The sequence below is a fragment of the Plectropomus leopardus genome, chromosome 16, assembly GCF_026936395.1.
Source record: "Plectropomus leopardus strain MGB_pleo_1.0 chromosome 16, ASM2693639v1, whole genome shotgun sequence".
Taxonomy (NCBI): Eukaryota; Metazoa; Chordata; class Actinopteri; order Perciformes; family Serranidae; genus Plectropomus; species Plectropomus leopardus.
This window is the reverse complement of record NC_142191.1, coordinates 11,079,022-11,094,031: the sequence shown is the minus strand read 5'-3', so window position 1 is coordinate 11,094,031 and position 15,010 is coordinate 11,079,022. Positions and strand designations below refer to the sequence as shown.

The 15,010-nt window shown below is 37.4% G+C and overlaps 2 protein-coding genes across 2 annotated transcripts in view; one reads left to right on the top strand and one right to left on the bottom strand.

Moving 5' to 3' along the window:
• Positions 1–860: 860 nt before the first annotated feature.
• atraid (all-trans retinoic acid induced differentiation factor) lies at positions 861–4,731 on the bottom strand. Its single transcript, XM_088089445.1, has 7 exons — positions 4,591–4,731; positions 4,269–4,402; positions 3,592–3,660; positions 3,072–3,143; positions 2,864–2,985; positions 2,650–2,750; positions 861–1,742 (listed from the first exon to the last, which is right to left on the bottom strand). The coding sequence occupies exons 1-7, from the start codon at positions 4,687–4,689 to the stop codon at positions 1,638–1,640; spliced, it is 702 nt and encodes a 233-aa protein (XP_087945571.1). The 5' UTR covers positions 4,690–4,731; the 3' UTR covers positions 861–1,637.
• Positions 4,732–6,307: 1,576 nt separating this feature from the next.
• snx17 (sorting nexin 17) overlaps positions 6,308–15,010 on the top strand; it is a 40,219-nt gene continuing 31,516 nt past the window's right edge. Inside the window, exon 1 of the mRNA XM_088089407.1 lies at positions 6,308–7,070. Within this exon, the coding sequence (XP_087945533.1) occupies positions 7,011–7,070 (60 nt within the window). The 5' untranslated portion in view covers positions 6,308–7,010. The remainder of the gene's footprint in view (positions 7,071–15,010) is intronic.

Below are 15,010 nucleotides of genomic sequence, written 5' to 3'. Positions count from 1 at the left end.
TACACAGGAGAGGGACATAAAGCAGGTGGTAAAACCCTTTTTTATGCAGAATATCTCAGATTGTTGATTATGTCCGCATAGTCGACACATGACGCTCACATGCTTCAGATATATCAGCAAAGAACTACAGAAGAGGGCATTCACTGGAAAAATTATATATTTGCCTTTTTTTCTCTTTTAAAAATTAAGATTTTTAACCCAATATTCTGAGAAAAGTTTTCATGTGCTGCCTTCAAGTGCTGTTTTTCTGAATTAACCCTTTGAAACCTCAGCAAATTCACTTGACATCTATCAAAAACATGGGAAGAAGGCAACAAGCAACAAAAGGAGTTACCCCAAGATTAGCAAGAAATTAGTAAAAAGTACAAGAAAACTACCTGAAAATCTGACTTTTAATTGGAAAAAATATATAATTATTCGGTAACAGAATTTTAAATATGTAATATGATAATTATAAATAGTTTTTCCATAGCTTTTCTTTCCCTTGACATTTTTCCCTAGTATCTTAAAATGATGACATTTCTAAATCTACTAATTTCTTGCAGTTCGTGGAACATTTCTCACTAAGTTGCTCATTGCCTTTTCCCCATGTTTTTGAAAGACAAAAATTTAGTTATGATTCAAAGGTTTAATCACTTGTGAAAGGCATCTGAAAGCGGCACAATAAGTAGTGTTGATTCATAGCTGCACACTGTATTTTTCCTCAGCAGCAGCAATGTATTAGTTAATGCAGTAATTGATATTCAGTTTTTATCTGGCCGTTTATTTATCAAACATACCAGGACTGCGTAAAACTATGTTTGCTAATGAACAAATGCAAGTGCATAATTTCACGGTGGCAACTCAAACACAGCAAAATCTTAACTGGTTTTAATATTTTATTAGAATCCTGAATCTCATTGAGAAGAAGCATCAAAACTACTCGCCCATTAACATCGAGACATTTTCCACATGTGACTGATTGTAACTCAACAGTAGGCACAAAATAGTTTGAGTCTCGCTTCATCTTGGAGTGAAAACATACCAGATGTGGTAACAGCATAAAAGCAATTCACAACTAAATAACATTCTGCAGCAGTTAAACTCAGTTTCTCACTTTCTTTAAAATATAACTTTATACAGAAAAACTTAAAATTTCGATGGTCTACATCATGATTCATAGACAGAACCTGACTTGGTTTTTGCTCTGAGTGAAGTACATGTGCAGCATGCAGTAAACAATTTGCCAAATTCTACAAATGAATTCAAATGTGCGCACGGACATGTAGGTTCATTGTGTAAACACACATTCAGTGCATGTTTGGCACAGTTAACAGCAAGCAAACCCCCACAAATTTTAACAACACAACCTCTTCATTAATGTCTTGTGTGAATCAAGTACATTTAAAAAATATATAATTAAATTCATGACAGTTTGTTACCCAAAAGTTTTTACATTTTTTTAACCTGATGGATCATCATATTGATTCAGCAAAAAAAAAGTCAGTTCCAGTTTTTAAAGTTTACAAAGATAAAATACAGCTGTGAAAAAAAAGTAAAACATACTGTTTAAGAGAAGCCCCCTTGACTCTGCGTCAGCATTTTCCCTCTCAGTTTCAGCTCCGCGGATCACTGCAGATAAAGACTGCAGATCAGCCTTAGAGTGACTTGGCCTTACGTCTCTGTGTAAACCACAGCACGAAAGAGATCACAACTGTAGACGCTCCGAGAGGCCCAAACACCTGAAGAGCCGGGAACTCCCCCTATAGACGATGAACATAAACACATTAAAGATTCAAGATTCACCATCACCAATTCTAACGGGATACTTAAACCCCAAAAGGACCACTTGTATTTCAGTTACTCAGCGCAGTCGTGCATGCCTCCATGGTGAATAAAGATTTCAAAAACTGCAAACATTATTGATGAATTGGAGTAAAAAGTGTCTGCGTGTAACAACAGCAAAAGTACAGCAAAAGAAACTCACAACTCGTGCAGTAAAATCCAAGTCTCCTGTATTCAGTCGCATGCTCTGTACTTCCCAAACAGATGGAGCTTTCCAATGGGGAGCTGAAGTAAAAGTGAAACTTATATGTGCTCTTTAAAGCCAGACTTCATTGATTTTACCTTACTGAACACAGGAGCTGCTGGTGTATCACTGCCTTGATAAGTTGTTTGTTTGTGTATTGTGTTGTATTAAGTCACACAACAACACAAAAAATTACCATTCAAAGTAGCAACAGAGCAGCAACTCAAGTGTTCTGTGAGGTGAAATGACTGTTTCTGTCACTGGAGTCTGGCCTTGAGGAGAGCCTGGATTTAGTTTTTCTTCTCCACTGGAAAAATTTATATGTTTTGGAAGCACTCAGCATACAACTGAGTAAATGAGACTTGGATTATACCGCAAGACGCATGTGAGAGTTTGTTTACAGATATTTTGATATAGTTTTGCGAATTGTTACACATGAATCCCTATAACTTCAAATTCATCAGGAAGTTTCTCCATCTTTGGAATCTTCGTTCACTGGAGGCATACATGAAAAACAATATTTTCTTCACAAATTAAACACATCATGGGGTAAATAACTGATATACAAATGGTCATTTAGGTAGTGAAGTATTCCTTTAAATACATAGTGTGAATAATTCAGATAAATTTGCAGAACTTACCTCTCGAAGACACTTGTATCCATGATAGTTTTCAGCACAGCTGCACTCAAAGAAGCCGGGGCCATAGGGCGCGCAGAGCGAGTTCTCCGGGCAGTTAAGGGCTGAGGATTGTTGATAGTTATGAGATAAACAGTTGCCATGTATTACCAGAAGGCTACTGCAGTTTTAGATGTTATGTGTCTCAATGGAGTAACAGTATCATATGGTAACTCACACAGCTGTCCAGTCTGGTTGCACATATCTCTCTGTCCTTCACAAAGGCGATTTCCCGCTTTGACTTCCACCTTTTTCCAGGATGTGTTGCCCCCTGGACAATCTATGTCTTGTGGCAAAATCCTGCAGACGCACAAAAAAAGATAACAAAGATATAAAACTTAATACTTGTGAGCATTTTTCATAGTTCTTTTTAACCAAATACTTACATGTAATTTAACTCAGTAAATCCTTGAAATGCCGTGTCACTGATGTTGGTGATGGAATTGAGTGAGAGATCTCTGCAAAGCAAAAGTTCAAAAAGTAAAAAACTTCTCAAAGACAAATAGTTCCATCAAAATACTGCAAATTAATAATAAATAGGATGTGTTGCTAATACTGAAAGTGCTCTAATTATATACGTGTGTGGGGTTAATTTGGTTTAATGCTCTCCTTTCTTTCTCTGAAGAGTAGCTGAGGAGTTGTAGTCCTTGTAATAATTTTATATGCTGGTAGGAACAGAAACTTTCCTAACTCTTAATCTATCAGCTTTTATAATATTCTGAGAAATCATGGACGTATAGCTTGTGTCCTTGAGTTCAGCAGTGCAGAAGTCTACAACAATTACTCAAAACGTGCAGGAGTGATGAGCACAGATCTTCTGAGAAAGTGTCCAGGCAGGTTCTTTTGTTATTTGGTTTCTACACAATACTGTATGTTTTGTGAAAAAAACCTAGCTACTGTACATACATTATTAACGCTGCTGATGCTCCCTGAAGATCCTCCAAGTGCGTTAGTGAACAGTTGGACAGATCCAACCTGAGACAAACAAACAACTTGTTGAAACATTAAGACTTAGACTTAGACTTAGACACGTTTATTTATCCCACTTGTGGGAAATTAACTTGTCACAGCAGCCGTGTGTACAGAAAAAAATATATAAAAATATCAATATATACAAAATATAAAATATACAATAGTGCAAAAATAGGCATGTATCAAGGAAAAAAAAAAATGTACAGGTTGTAAATACAAAAGTCAGAGAATGCAACTTTTTATTGTAGTGAGTCCAGGTTATTGTTGGCTCAGGCTGGTGTTGTATATCATTATGTAGGGCTTACTTTTGAAGAAATGTGCACATTGTTATTGGTATTAAACTGGGAGAAAGGCCACATCTACTACAAAAAAAGTAAATTACTCAGTGACTTAATGACTTATTTATTCAAAACGGTGTATAATTGTTGTTGTTATTATCATCATCATTATCATCATTATTATTATTATTATTATTATCATCATTATTATTTATTTATTTATTTATTTATTTTTACCACATCCTATTATCCTCAGGCCATTTATAAATTGGTGTCATACATTGTAATAACTATATTTCCGATAGACCCTGAAGGCAACATTGAAGCCCGTACCCGATGATGCGTTCAGGGTCGCTCGTGTTGTCTTTTCTCAGGCAGCAGCGTCCGTCGATCCGACCCGCGGATGAGGCGCAAAACTCGCCCACTGCGGAGCCGTTTAGGACTGAACCGCTGCAGCGCTCACATACCTGTTATTACACATCATAACGGAGCAAATAAAGAGGTTATAAACAGCAACATTCACGATTATCTTCGCTGGCAGCTACTGTACATCCACCAAAAACACGCTGTTTTTCCAATAATATGTGGACATAATGTGTCATTTCATTATTTTGTTAAAGACTATAACGGTTACAGTACTAAAATCGAGTCTTACCTGCAGCCCAGTTATTTGATAACTTGCGTAAAAACACGAATTAAAGATCAAAATAAGCACCACAGGTTTCAGCTGGCTGCACCCAGCTTTCATTTTCATCGACTGGAGTCATATGATCCTACTGTAGGGACATGTGACAGGAAGCTGGTCCAACTCGAGCCACAAGTCGTACTTGGTTTTGCGCTGCCTACGCACACACTAAATTTGGAGTATTTAATGTATTATTGCATGCTTATATGGTAAATACAATACAAAGCACCATGGGGATATATTCAGTAAAGATGTTGCTTGTGACTTTGTGCAGATAATTTGATAATACATCCAAATAATGCATTTTGCAGCTAATCAAAAAGTCTATGGTTTGATTTATTATTATTATTATTATTATTATCATCATCATCATCATCATCATCATCATCATTATTATTATTTTAATATACTTTATTTCGAACTTTTAAAATACAATATGAGCAGAAAAATAATGTGAACAGAATGATACACATACAAATGAAGCATTGACCAAACAAACAACAGAACCAAACAGAAAAGAAGAACAAAAGAAAAAGCAAATATAACATAAATTAAAGTGGAAATAAAGACACGTGTGACAAAGGGTTTACTTAAGACTTTAAAGATAGTGCATATATCTGTCGTTTTTAGTTTTTTGTGATTAACAATTTGTGAACAAGTATTGTTCTGTCCTTCGTAAATACAAATAATTTCGTTTTTTTATTTGTAAATTTACATTAGTGAGTGTAAAATTTGGCAAGAAGTCAAATTAGGTCAAAAGGGAAAATTCCATTAATTTCTTTGTCACAGTAGTCATAACACCCAAACATCATATATCTAGGCCTAAATTAAATGGTGAATTCAGTAATATGTGTCCACAGCACATAGGCTATGTAAAATTACAAGACAAATATAAAGGGGAGCAGGTTTTAGGATTTAATTCACAAAAGGAGAAATTTGCATCCATGTCACTCTTCCACAGAGCCACTGAAGGCACATGGGGATAGATGGTGGAAATAAAATTCAGATTGTGAAAAAAATAGATGGCGAAAAATGAGTTGATGTGAAGTAAATTAGATGGGGAGAAAACTGATAGTGGAAATAAATACGGTGGGAAAAAAACAGATGGTGAAAAAAATGATGGAGAAAAAATGGCAGAGAAAAAGTTTTATTGGGTGGGGAAAAAAACAGTCCTTTTTTCAACATCTGTTTTTCTTTTTTTTCACACCATCAAAAAAAATTACCATCATTTTTTTTTCACCGTATATTTTTCTTCACTGTCTATCTCTTCATGACCTGTTAGGTGCTCTATACTCTTTCACTCTTTTATTATTATTTTTTATTATTTTTTAATAAAAAAATATTTAACTGAATATAATCTATAGATCGGTGTAAATTAAACATTGTTGACAAAATGTAGACGCATTTTTTTCTGACTGACTGTAATGAATTTTGACTTCGCTTTCACTGTCACTTCGGGCTGCACCAAATAAAGTGGGGACTTCAAGTTACACGGTTTTATACTATGCATAAATATGGACAAAAACATGTTTGTAATATTATTATAAAATTCTATGAGCCTGTTATGTATTAAATTCTATAATATGTGATGAAAATACGCCAGAGTTCTCTTTTATCCCACCCGCGAAGACTGGACCACCCCCTCGGCTGGAAACGAGATGGTTTGCCCCAGCAAGATTGTTGCAATGCCTCTCGATGGGCCAGTAGACACACTGAGCACAGATCGGCTTGACGGCCCTGGTTACATCTCCGTTTTCTGCGATTTCTATCACATTTTATCTATGAGTTTCCTCCGTCGCCGTGTCGATTTTTCTTCAGCACACGTTGAAGAAAGGAAATACGAGCCAAACAAGAAAAAGTGCAACTGTCTCCCCTCATATTTCGACCCAACGGCTCTGCGACGCTGTGGGGTTCGTAGGAAGCAACTGCACCTTTTATCCCGAAACTTCATCTTGGTTGCGCTAATGAGCACAGTTACCTGCACACGGTGAAACTCAAACATCACAGTAGGTGGTTTTAAGTTATCACGATTTATTTGAAAGTGGCCGAGAGGGATATTTTAACGCCAGTAGTGAAGGTGTAATTGCTTAACACTTGCAACATGGCTGCTGCGGGAACGGCAGCGAGAAAAGTTTGACACTGACGTGGGAGAAGTTTTATGCGAATGCTAGTTGGTACATGAGTTGTTGGCCAGATAATAAAGTCGTCAGCAGTCTCCTCCAGCCTGGCGCCGCTGTCCCCGGAGTTACAAACCAGTGGATAAACCGTGTGAGAGCCTCCTCCTCCTCTGTAGTCACCGCCGACAGTCACTGCAGTGGACTTTGTGGGGAAACTGTGGTGTCTTCTTCTCCATCGTGAGCTAAAGGACTTGGCTGTGTTTCGAGCTAAAAATGCATTTTTCCATACCTGAAACGGAGGTCCGTTCGGGAGAAAATGGATCAACATATGTGGTGAGCATGATCGTTTGTTTTTTTGTTTTCCCCGCTTTCTTATAGCCTTAGTGTTAAAGGCTGGCTACAGCTGACTACAGGTCGGGCTAATGTCAATGCAGCACGAGTTCCTGTGTTTACTGTTATTTGTGATCTGATGGCATGGACAGAGGCGCACCAACAAAGGCCCAACAATTGCAAAATGCCACAAGTAATCAGCTATAGTCATGTCATATATGTTATTGCTGTATTTCATCTAGATAAGCGCGCAAACTTGATTAAAAAAAAATAAATAAGGAAGTTCAGTTAAAGTCCTGTATCTCTAACGCGTCCTTCATAGACTGACTGTGATTTTGTGAGGCCATTGAAAGCATCATTATGAACCCTGGTCGTCATTATGATACAACGTTTTATGTAGCATTGAACATCTGGCAGATGTTTATGGTTGCATCGGTATGAGATTTTCAAGGTATGATAACCGTCTCAGAAAATATCCCGGTTTCACTATTTCAGAATCATTATGGCTATTAGGGGTCGATAGATTATCGCCCCCGCTCATTATCTGAGCCTATATTTGACATTTTGCCGATTATCTGTATCGGTATTTTATTTTAATGATCGCTTATAAAAGGAATTGATGAAAAAATGTGCGTATTACGACTAAATCCAGGAAAGGCAGTTTGCAATACATGCAGACAAAGTGTAAGCACGGGAGGAACCTTTCTTTGTAAAATCTTGGGGAGCTATTCATTCATTTTTAAATTTCAATTTTCCCTGAATTTTATCTTTTTAAAAAGGTTTCAGGGAGCTTGCTGCATATGCTGTTGAAACTTTAAGTTTTGATTAAGCATTTGCTAAAGGCACACCGCAAAGTTTTGTGGTGGAAGTTGTTATACTGGTTTTAAGGTACACCGTGGAATTAAAATTTAAGGTTATCATACCATGTACATTTGCTTTCTACAATATCAAAAAAAATATGCAATTGACAGAGAACCTCACATTTCCTTATCCACAACCACTTTGCTTATTTACAAATACATTAGACAAATGGTTTAAGGATTCTTCAATTAATATAAAGCACTGGCTGAACCAAAAAGTAACTCTTGTTTTCATTCCTTTAAGGGTCATTGTGGCTGATAATGATAAAGGTTATTGTGTTATATGGTTCACTGTGATATTGTCATAATTTGAAAACTAATAATGTATGTTAAAGATCTCATATCATTGCAACCTTATTAAGATCCTTTTTATTAACCATAAACAGCCCTGAAATCGCTATCGCAAAACCCACCAAACTCCATGATAAAACTTGCAGAAGCCATTTTGGATCATCTTTCCATTGCTCCAACAATTACTAACTCTGGTTTGGTTAAAATAAAGCCTTTATTCACTCTGTTAGATGTGAAAATATGCTGGCTCTTAATACACTTAAGTTACTCTTTATTTAACTGTAACTACCAATAATACAGTTGGTTTGGCAATGGTGACTTTGGGACTGTTTATCATTAAACAAATCAGATCATATTATTTAACAAAAGGTTTATTTCTGTTGGGATCCTTTCCAAAATGTTATCAGACACTTAAACTGCAGCAGAAGCACTCTGTACTGGGCCAATTTCAAAAACTCTTGTTCCAGTTATTCATTTAGATGCAAAAATAAGGGAACATAAAGTCCAGGTTGAAAAATACCAAAGTTACGCCTTAAGTTGGCAACAACTGACATTTTATCATTTACCGTCAAAGCCACCTGAAGAGATTCAAGTGCGGCTCTGATCTCCGATTCATCACCTCAGACACAACAGAGTCCTTTTTGTTGTACAAGTCTGAGTCACCACTTAAATCCCTCTGAGATTTGCCAACATGATATCACAATCCTCCTTGTTATTTAGAGGAAAAATTCAACCAAGATTGAAGTCCCCTAAAATATAGCAGTCCTGACAGCACATCAAGAGCAGCAGTAATTTGTTGCTGCATCATCTTGCTTTGGGTGTTGTACAGCAGGTTCCCATTGCTTAGCTGTGTGTTTATTTTCTTTTGATTGTCGTCACTTGTCTCTTTAATGTTATTTTATTTTCAAGCTGGGCTATATCAATATTATATTGATATGATTTGAGATGTGATATCGCTGTCTTAGCCAGACATGCAACACAACAATGTTGGCATCTAGTTTGACATGCGTCATATGTGTCGGCAGAGCTTTATAAATGATAACAATGGCATAACACAGCAGAAACAATCATTGACCTTCTCTGTTATATGGTGGCTTATTTTGTCCCTTGCTTGGAGAGTAAGGAGCTCCTGGACCTCATTGCTTTCCCAAATTTTGTGGACACTTTCGGTTGCTGTTCTTCTTCTTTGCAAATACTGCAAATAGCTGCTTTTTAAATTTCCCTTGGTGAGTGCATGTATAACATGTCGTCAAAACGTCACACCCACGTATAACATGTCATCAAAAGGCACATATCCCATCCTGCTGGCTGTCGCATTTACACTGACACCATTTTAGCGCTGTTACTGCCTCCTGTGGCGCCTTAAAGGCAAGACAACTCCCCCCCCCACACTTTGTGATCGCACCTTTCAGAGGGCCCTAAGGATTACGTTTTTCTGTAGGCCAACCTGGAAGGTAAACATCATCCAGGTTCCCTTATCAAAAAGCTTATGGGTTTTCTGCATTAGATTTTTCATTATTGCAGAAAATAAGCTTCGAGGTAAACAAATGTGTACGATATTTACATATTTTGTTCAGCAAGATAATCTCCACAAATGAACATCACTTTTAGTATTTTTGAAGCCTAAATGCAAATGTCAGATGTAAAAAGCTATTGCCAGGCTTTATTTAATTTATCCACCACAACGGGGCTTTAAAGCTGTGTTCGGTGCGGCTTGACGTGATGAAGTTCTAGTTTCATTTAGCCTCTTGTTAGTAATGACCTCTTTTTTTTAAGAGGCATAAAAGCTTCGTCTTTTATGTCATAGAACAAAACGTGAAAGTCTCTTAAGCTTATTTCAGGAATCTAAACAAAAACCCATGCAAAAAACGAATTGATTTTGAGACGAGGAAACAAGAGGTGCTGAAATGCTTATTAATTTCCGGGTTTTAGGACTCATTACTGGGGTGCTCTATATACAGAACAGCAAGGTGACATATCGGCACAATATTCTCATCTTGAACAGGCAGTGGAAAACAAACTAAAGTCATTATATGAACATTACTGATTATTCATAAAAAATCCTATTGTGTAAATATTTTGTGAAAGCACAAATAGCTTTAAATTTTTCCCGCAATATCAATATGGAGCCATTTGGTCAAAAATATAATATATGTAACATTTGATTTTCTCCATATCGCTCCTACCTCATCTAATGCTCTCTGAATTGCCGTTGTGTTTGACAGGTGCTACGAGTTGCCTTGAAACATTGGCAGACACACTCAGTAGTTTTCAAAGAGGACAATTTATGAATGTTGGTCAAGGACTGCTGTAGTGAAGCATCATAGACATAACACATTTTAATCTTTTGTGGATATTTCACACCGTTTTCCTTATAAACCACTAACACCAGTCACAGACACAGATACATGGTGCCAATGTGTGGCAGAGGCTGTTTTGTTCAAAAGAATTGCTGACAAAATATTTCCTCCTTTTTCTTGTGTCACTTACTGCTGTAGACAACAGCAACAGTCATTAAGATGCCTAAACCTTGAACACAAGTCATTACGTTGCTAGGGAACAGCTTGGGTTCGAGTGTATTTCCTGAGTTGTGGATATGATATGAACAAACAACAACAAATAATCTTGCGTCCGTTTAGAATATCTGGCCTATAGTTTTCATTAAAAAACACGGTTATTGTATCATGTTTTAGAGACAAATGCAGCTACTCTGATGTGCACCAGATGCTTTGAAATAACATCTGCAACATCTGATTTCCATGTGACATCACACTGGCTGTTCTTAATGTCACACACCTGCGAATAACTATTTTCCATCTTGACTCCATGTGCTCCAGAGAGTAAAAAAGTCTTACAGTAGGCCCATTATTGTTGAACATGTCAGTGTCTCTACTGCTTCAAGGAGTACAAAATATAAACGTAATACTGTACTTTTATGCATAAGTAGGTAACATATGTGCTTTAATATAATCTAATATAGTTTATATCCCATCCATATGGTTTTGAAAACACCTTCTCTTGTTACTCAGAGTAGATAGGTGTCTAAATTGAGCATTTCAGGTGCTATCTCTGGCTCCTTTCTACCTGGCTGAGCACGTTTTCACCCTGTGCTGCAGTATGAACTTTAAAGTGCATGTTTTTCACCTCTCAGCTGGCAGTCCTGTGACTGTCATTGTGACCTTCCTGTTACCAGCCCACAGGAAGGGACTTTGCTTGATTATAATGCTGAGAGATGGGATGTGTACCTTGGAACCAGTAAGCCATAGAATCTGCAGAGTTTGCACACGGCCTTGTAGAATAACAAGGGCTGCAGTTTTTTAAATATGGTGCAAGCACAGACATATCTTTTATTTTTGAGTGAGCTCACACTCCCTCTTCTTTTGTAGACTTGTATCTTCCTATCTGATTCACATGGTGTTCATTTACAGTATGTTTTTGTGGGTGTGTAGAAGAGATAGAGACGTTGGTACTACTGTAGGTGATGGTGACTCATTTACTTTGGAAGAGAAATGGGTCAGGGCTTAGATGATAGAGTTCATCTGTCTCTGTTTATAGTATTGCAAACCATGGAGGATATATTCAACAGCATGCCTGCATCTGCCAGTGAGCATTATGTATAAACTTGGAGACGCAGAGAGGATTCATAAAATGTGTTCAAATAAGCACCTTCCTGAGAATTCCACAGACTGAAATTGATTTCATCCTACTCACACGTCGTATTATGTGAAAGGGAGCAGTATAAATACACATTGCATGTAGGTGCAGGGCTAAGAGTAACTCCTACACACTTGCGCCAAACTACAAAAGCGTGTAAAGGAACACGATGCCAATTTTCAACCACCTTTGTACCATAATAATGTGGGTACGAGTATCTGTAAATGAACCATGTTGGACTTGGCTCCATCTTACCAGTGCCCGCACTGGGGCTGTACATGACTAAGTCAAATCAGATTTGGCTGTTCAATGTGAATATTTGGCTGAACTTTACTCTTACTATATTCAGAGCTCTGAATATAGCTACTATAAAGTTCTTCTTGTTTTTTTTCCACTTTCTTTTTTAAATTTCTGCTACCAACCAGCACCTGACAATTACAGTGGCTGTGCAAGGGGAGTTTTGTTCATTGTATGAATATTTGATAACTTGTTGCTTTTTCAACCACATAGAGTTTGACAGGGGTTCAGCGGGACATTCAAAGAGACAGTGAGGTTATATAAAAACAAACTAACTGCACTGACAATGGATTGAAAATGTGCAATATTTTTTTTTGCTGACAAAAGATGCCATAAACAAAGCCAGAGACTGTATCGCACTGAGTTACTGTGAGCTGTAAATTCCTTATTGGAAAGCAGAAGACAGAGGATAATGTTATTTCGGAGCCTTACATGGGCCTCTCCTTCTCTGGGCAGCTGCCTCTGTGTCTGCAGCTTCCTATACCGAATGGCAGCATGAAAGTGAAGAGCTGCAGCAAAATCCAGGGGCGAGAGCATCCCCGAATTTACAGTGCACACTGACTTGCACAAAAAAAAGCTGCTTTACTTGAGGGACGCTCAGTCAGCTGAGGGGTCTCTGACTGATGATGCGAATCTCAAACTTTCAGTGGGAAGCTCCTAACGCTGCCACCACGGATACAAAGAGTTTCACTCTTTCACTATCATATTCAGATCAGACTGTAAAACTAAGTAAACTAAGTTCCTACGGTGCCTTTTTCTCATCTAAGATGTTTTCAGAAACATTTTAGTCTATTGTTGATCTGTAATACTAAATTGTTTGTCATCAGCCGGCCACCATATTGATTTCGGACTGGCTACTCGCTTTACGTCTCCCATCAATGGGTGTGTTCATTGATGGGAGTCTGATGCGGCACAGTGCATTCTGGTAGTTTTCTGCCTCTTTGTTTTCTCTGGTTATGTAGCACCAGTTTCAAAAGTATTTGTGTCTTTCTACTGCATAGACAGCTCAGTTTTGTGAGAAGACCTTATTTCCATCAGTGTAATACTTCTTTAAATAGACAATGTTTGGCTCCCAGACGGATCTTCATCAAGTCAAAATATTTTTGGCTTCACAGCGATCCAACGAGATCAAAATTTACAGTATATAAATAATTTTTTTGTTTGGATTCAGTGTGCAGAAACTTGCAGAGAAAAGTAACAGATCATAGTGTTTATATTGTCCCTGTCCCCTAGTCGAACTGCTTACAATTCCCCTCAAAAATGTAGGGTTATTTTTTTGTGTTATCAAACAGAGCCAAGACATTCTGCATGCTCATTCTTCCTTCCTGGCTGGATACTGCCGACATACACATCTTTCAGTAAACTTGTTGGCCTCCCTCCAAATTCTTCAGCCTTCCTCTTTCCCGCCAGAAGTTTTAGGTTGTACTTTGTTTTACTATCGATTGGTTTTGTTGCAACTGCATGTGCAACTGCATGCAACAGCGTGGTCAGAAGTCTGGAAGACTTTTTGTTGTTGTTTTGACAGATGACCCACCATGTTGACTATAAATATTCATTGAAACATAAGGGGAGTATAAAAGCATGACAGTTTGTGACACTCAAGCTTACAGAGTGTACTTTCTGTCGTCCCACACAGGCTGGTGGAAGGTGATATTTCTTAGTGAATACAGGAACAATTATTATTGTTAATAACTAAATAGCGGTCTTCATTTCATACAGGAATTAGAGGGTCATTTTAGATTTAGATTAAAAAAACATTGAAATTATCTGCAGTTTAGGCACTTGTGACAATAAAAGGAAGAAGAGATGATCCATCGTCTTCATTTCCTTCAATGATTTTTTTTAGGAAGTGACTCCAGCTGCTGATTGTTTTTTAAAGACAATATTTGCCAAATCTTCAGCAGTCTTTGACCATGAGTTATTATCTGTAGATTCTGGGGTGGACGCATTTCTGTCTTGTTTTTTGAGCCATTATCTCTAAAGGAAAAGAGATTTGGGAAGTTATGAAAAAACAAAATCCTGTCACAGTTCAAAAGTGCCGTTCTGTAAGCGAGCCTGTGTGTGGGTAAACTTAAAAGATATTTTTCTTTTGCCGAGGGCAAGACTAAAGTATCACTTTGTTATTTATGTGGTTTGGTATCATTCCCAACGCTTAATGAGGCATCTGACATAAAAAATAAATTTACTCTCCAAGATTGGCTCCAAACACGATGGCAAGAAAATATTTGCTCGTTCCAAATGGTGGTTTTGCAGAGGAGTATCTGGTGATATCTCCTTGTCTGTCTGTCAAAACAAACATGTGGTGTCTCCAGGAAAAGAATTAAAGATTCACTATGAGATCTTTGCTTTCTGTATTTTTTCAGTGTCTGCGTTATACAAGAAGAAGTTGTTTTGATTGGAACTGAGATTTGCAAGTCAGTAGAGTTTGACTGAATCCAGTTCAGAGTTCATTTGCGTGCTCTTCCTAATGAAAATGAACAGTGAGGAAGGCAACATGAGGTTGTTTATTCAGGCTGTCAAATAAATAGTTTTTAAAATCATGATTAATCACAGAACTTCAATAGTTAATTGTGATTAATCACATTTTTTAATCGCATGTTTTCAATGCCATGACTATCCATTTTAAAAAGGTTTTGAAGTCCATATTGACAAAGTAAAAAAAAAATCAAGGGACTCTGTGAAATGACCATGCCATTTTTCCATCACCAAATTTTAGCCTTACTTTGGAGCGTTATTCATCCTCTTTCCTGAGTAGCTAGTCCTGAACCCCTCAGGTCTTCTAGTTTAGGATGAAACCAGTATCATCACTCTGTCTTTAAGACCCAGACCGGTGCAGCCTCT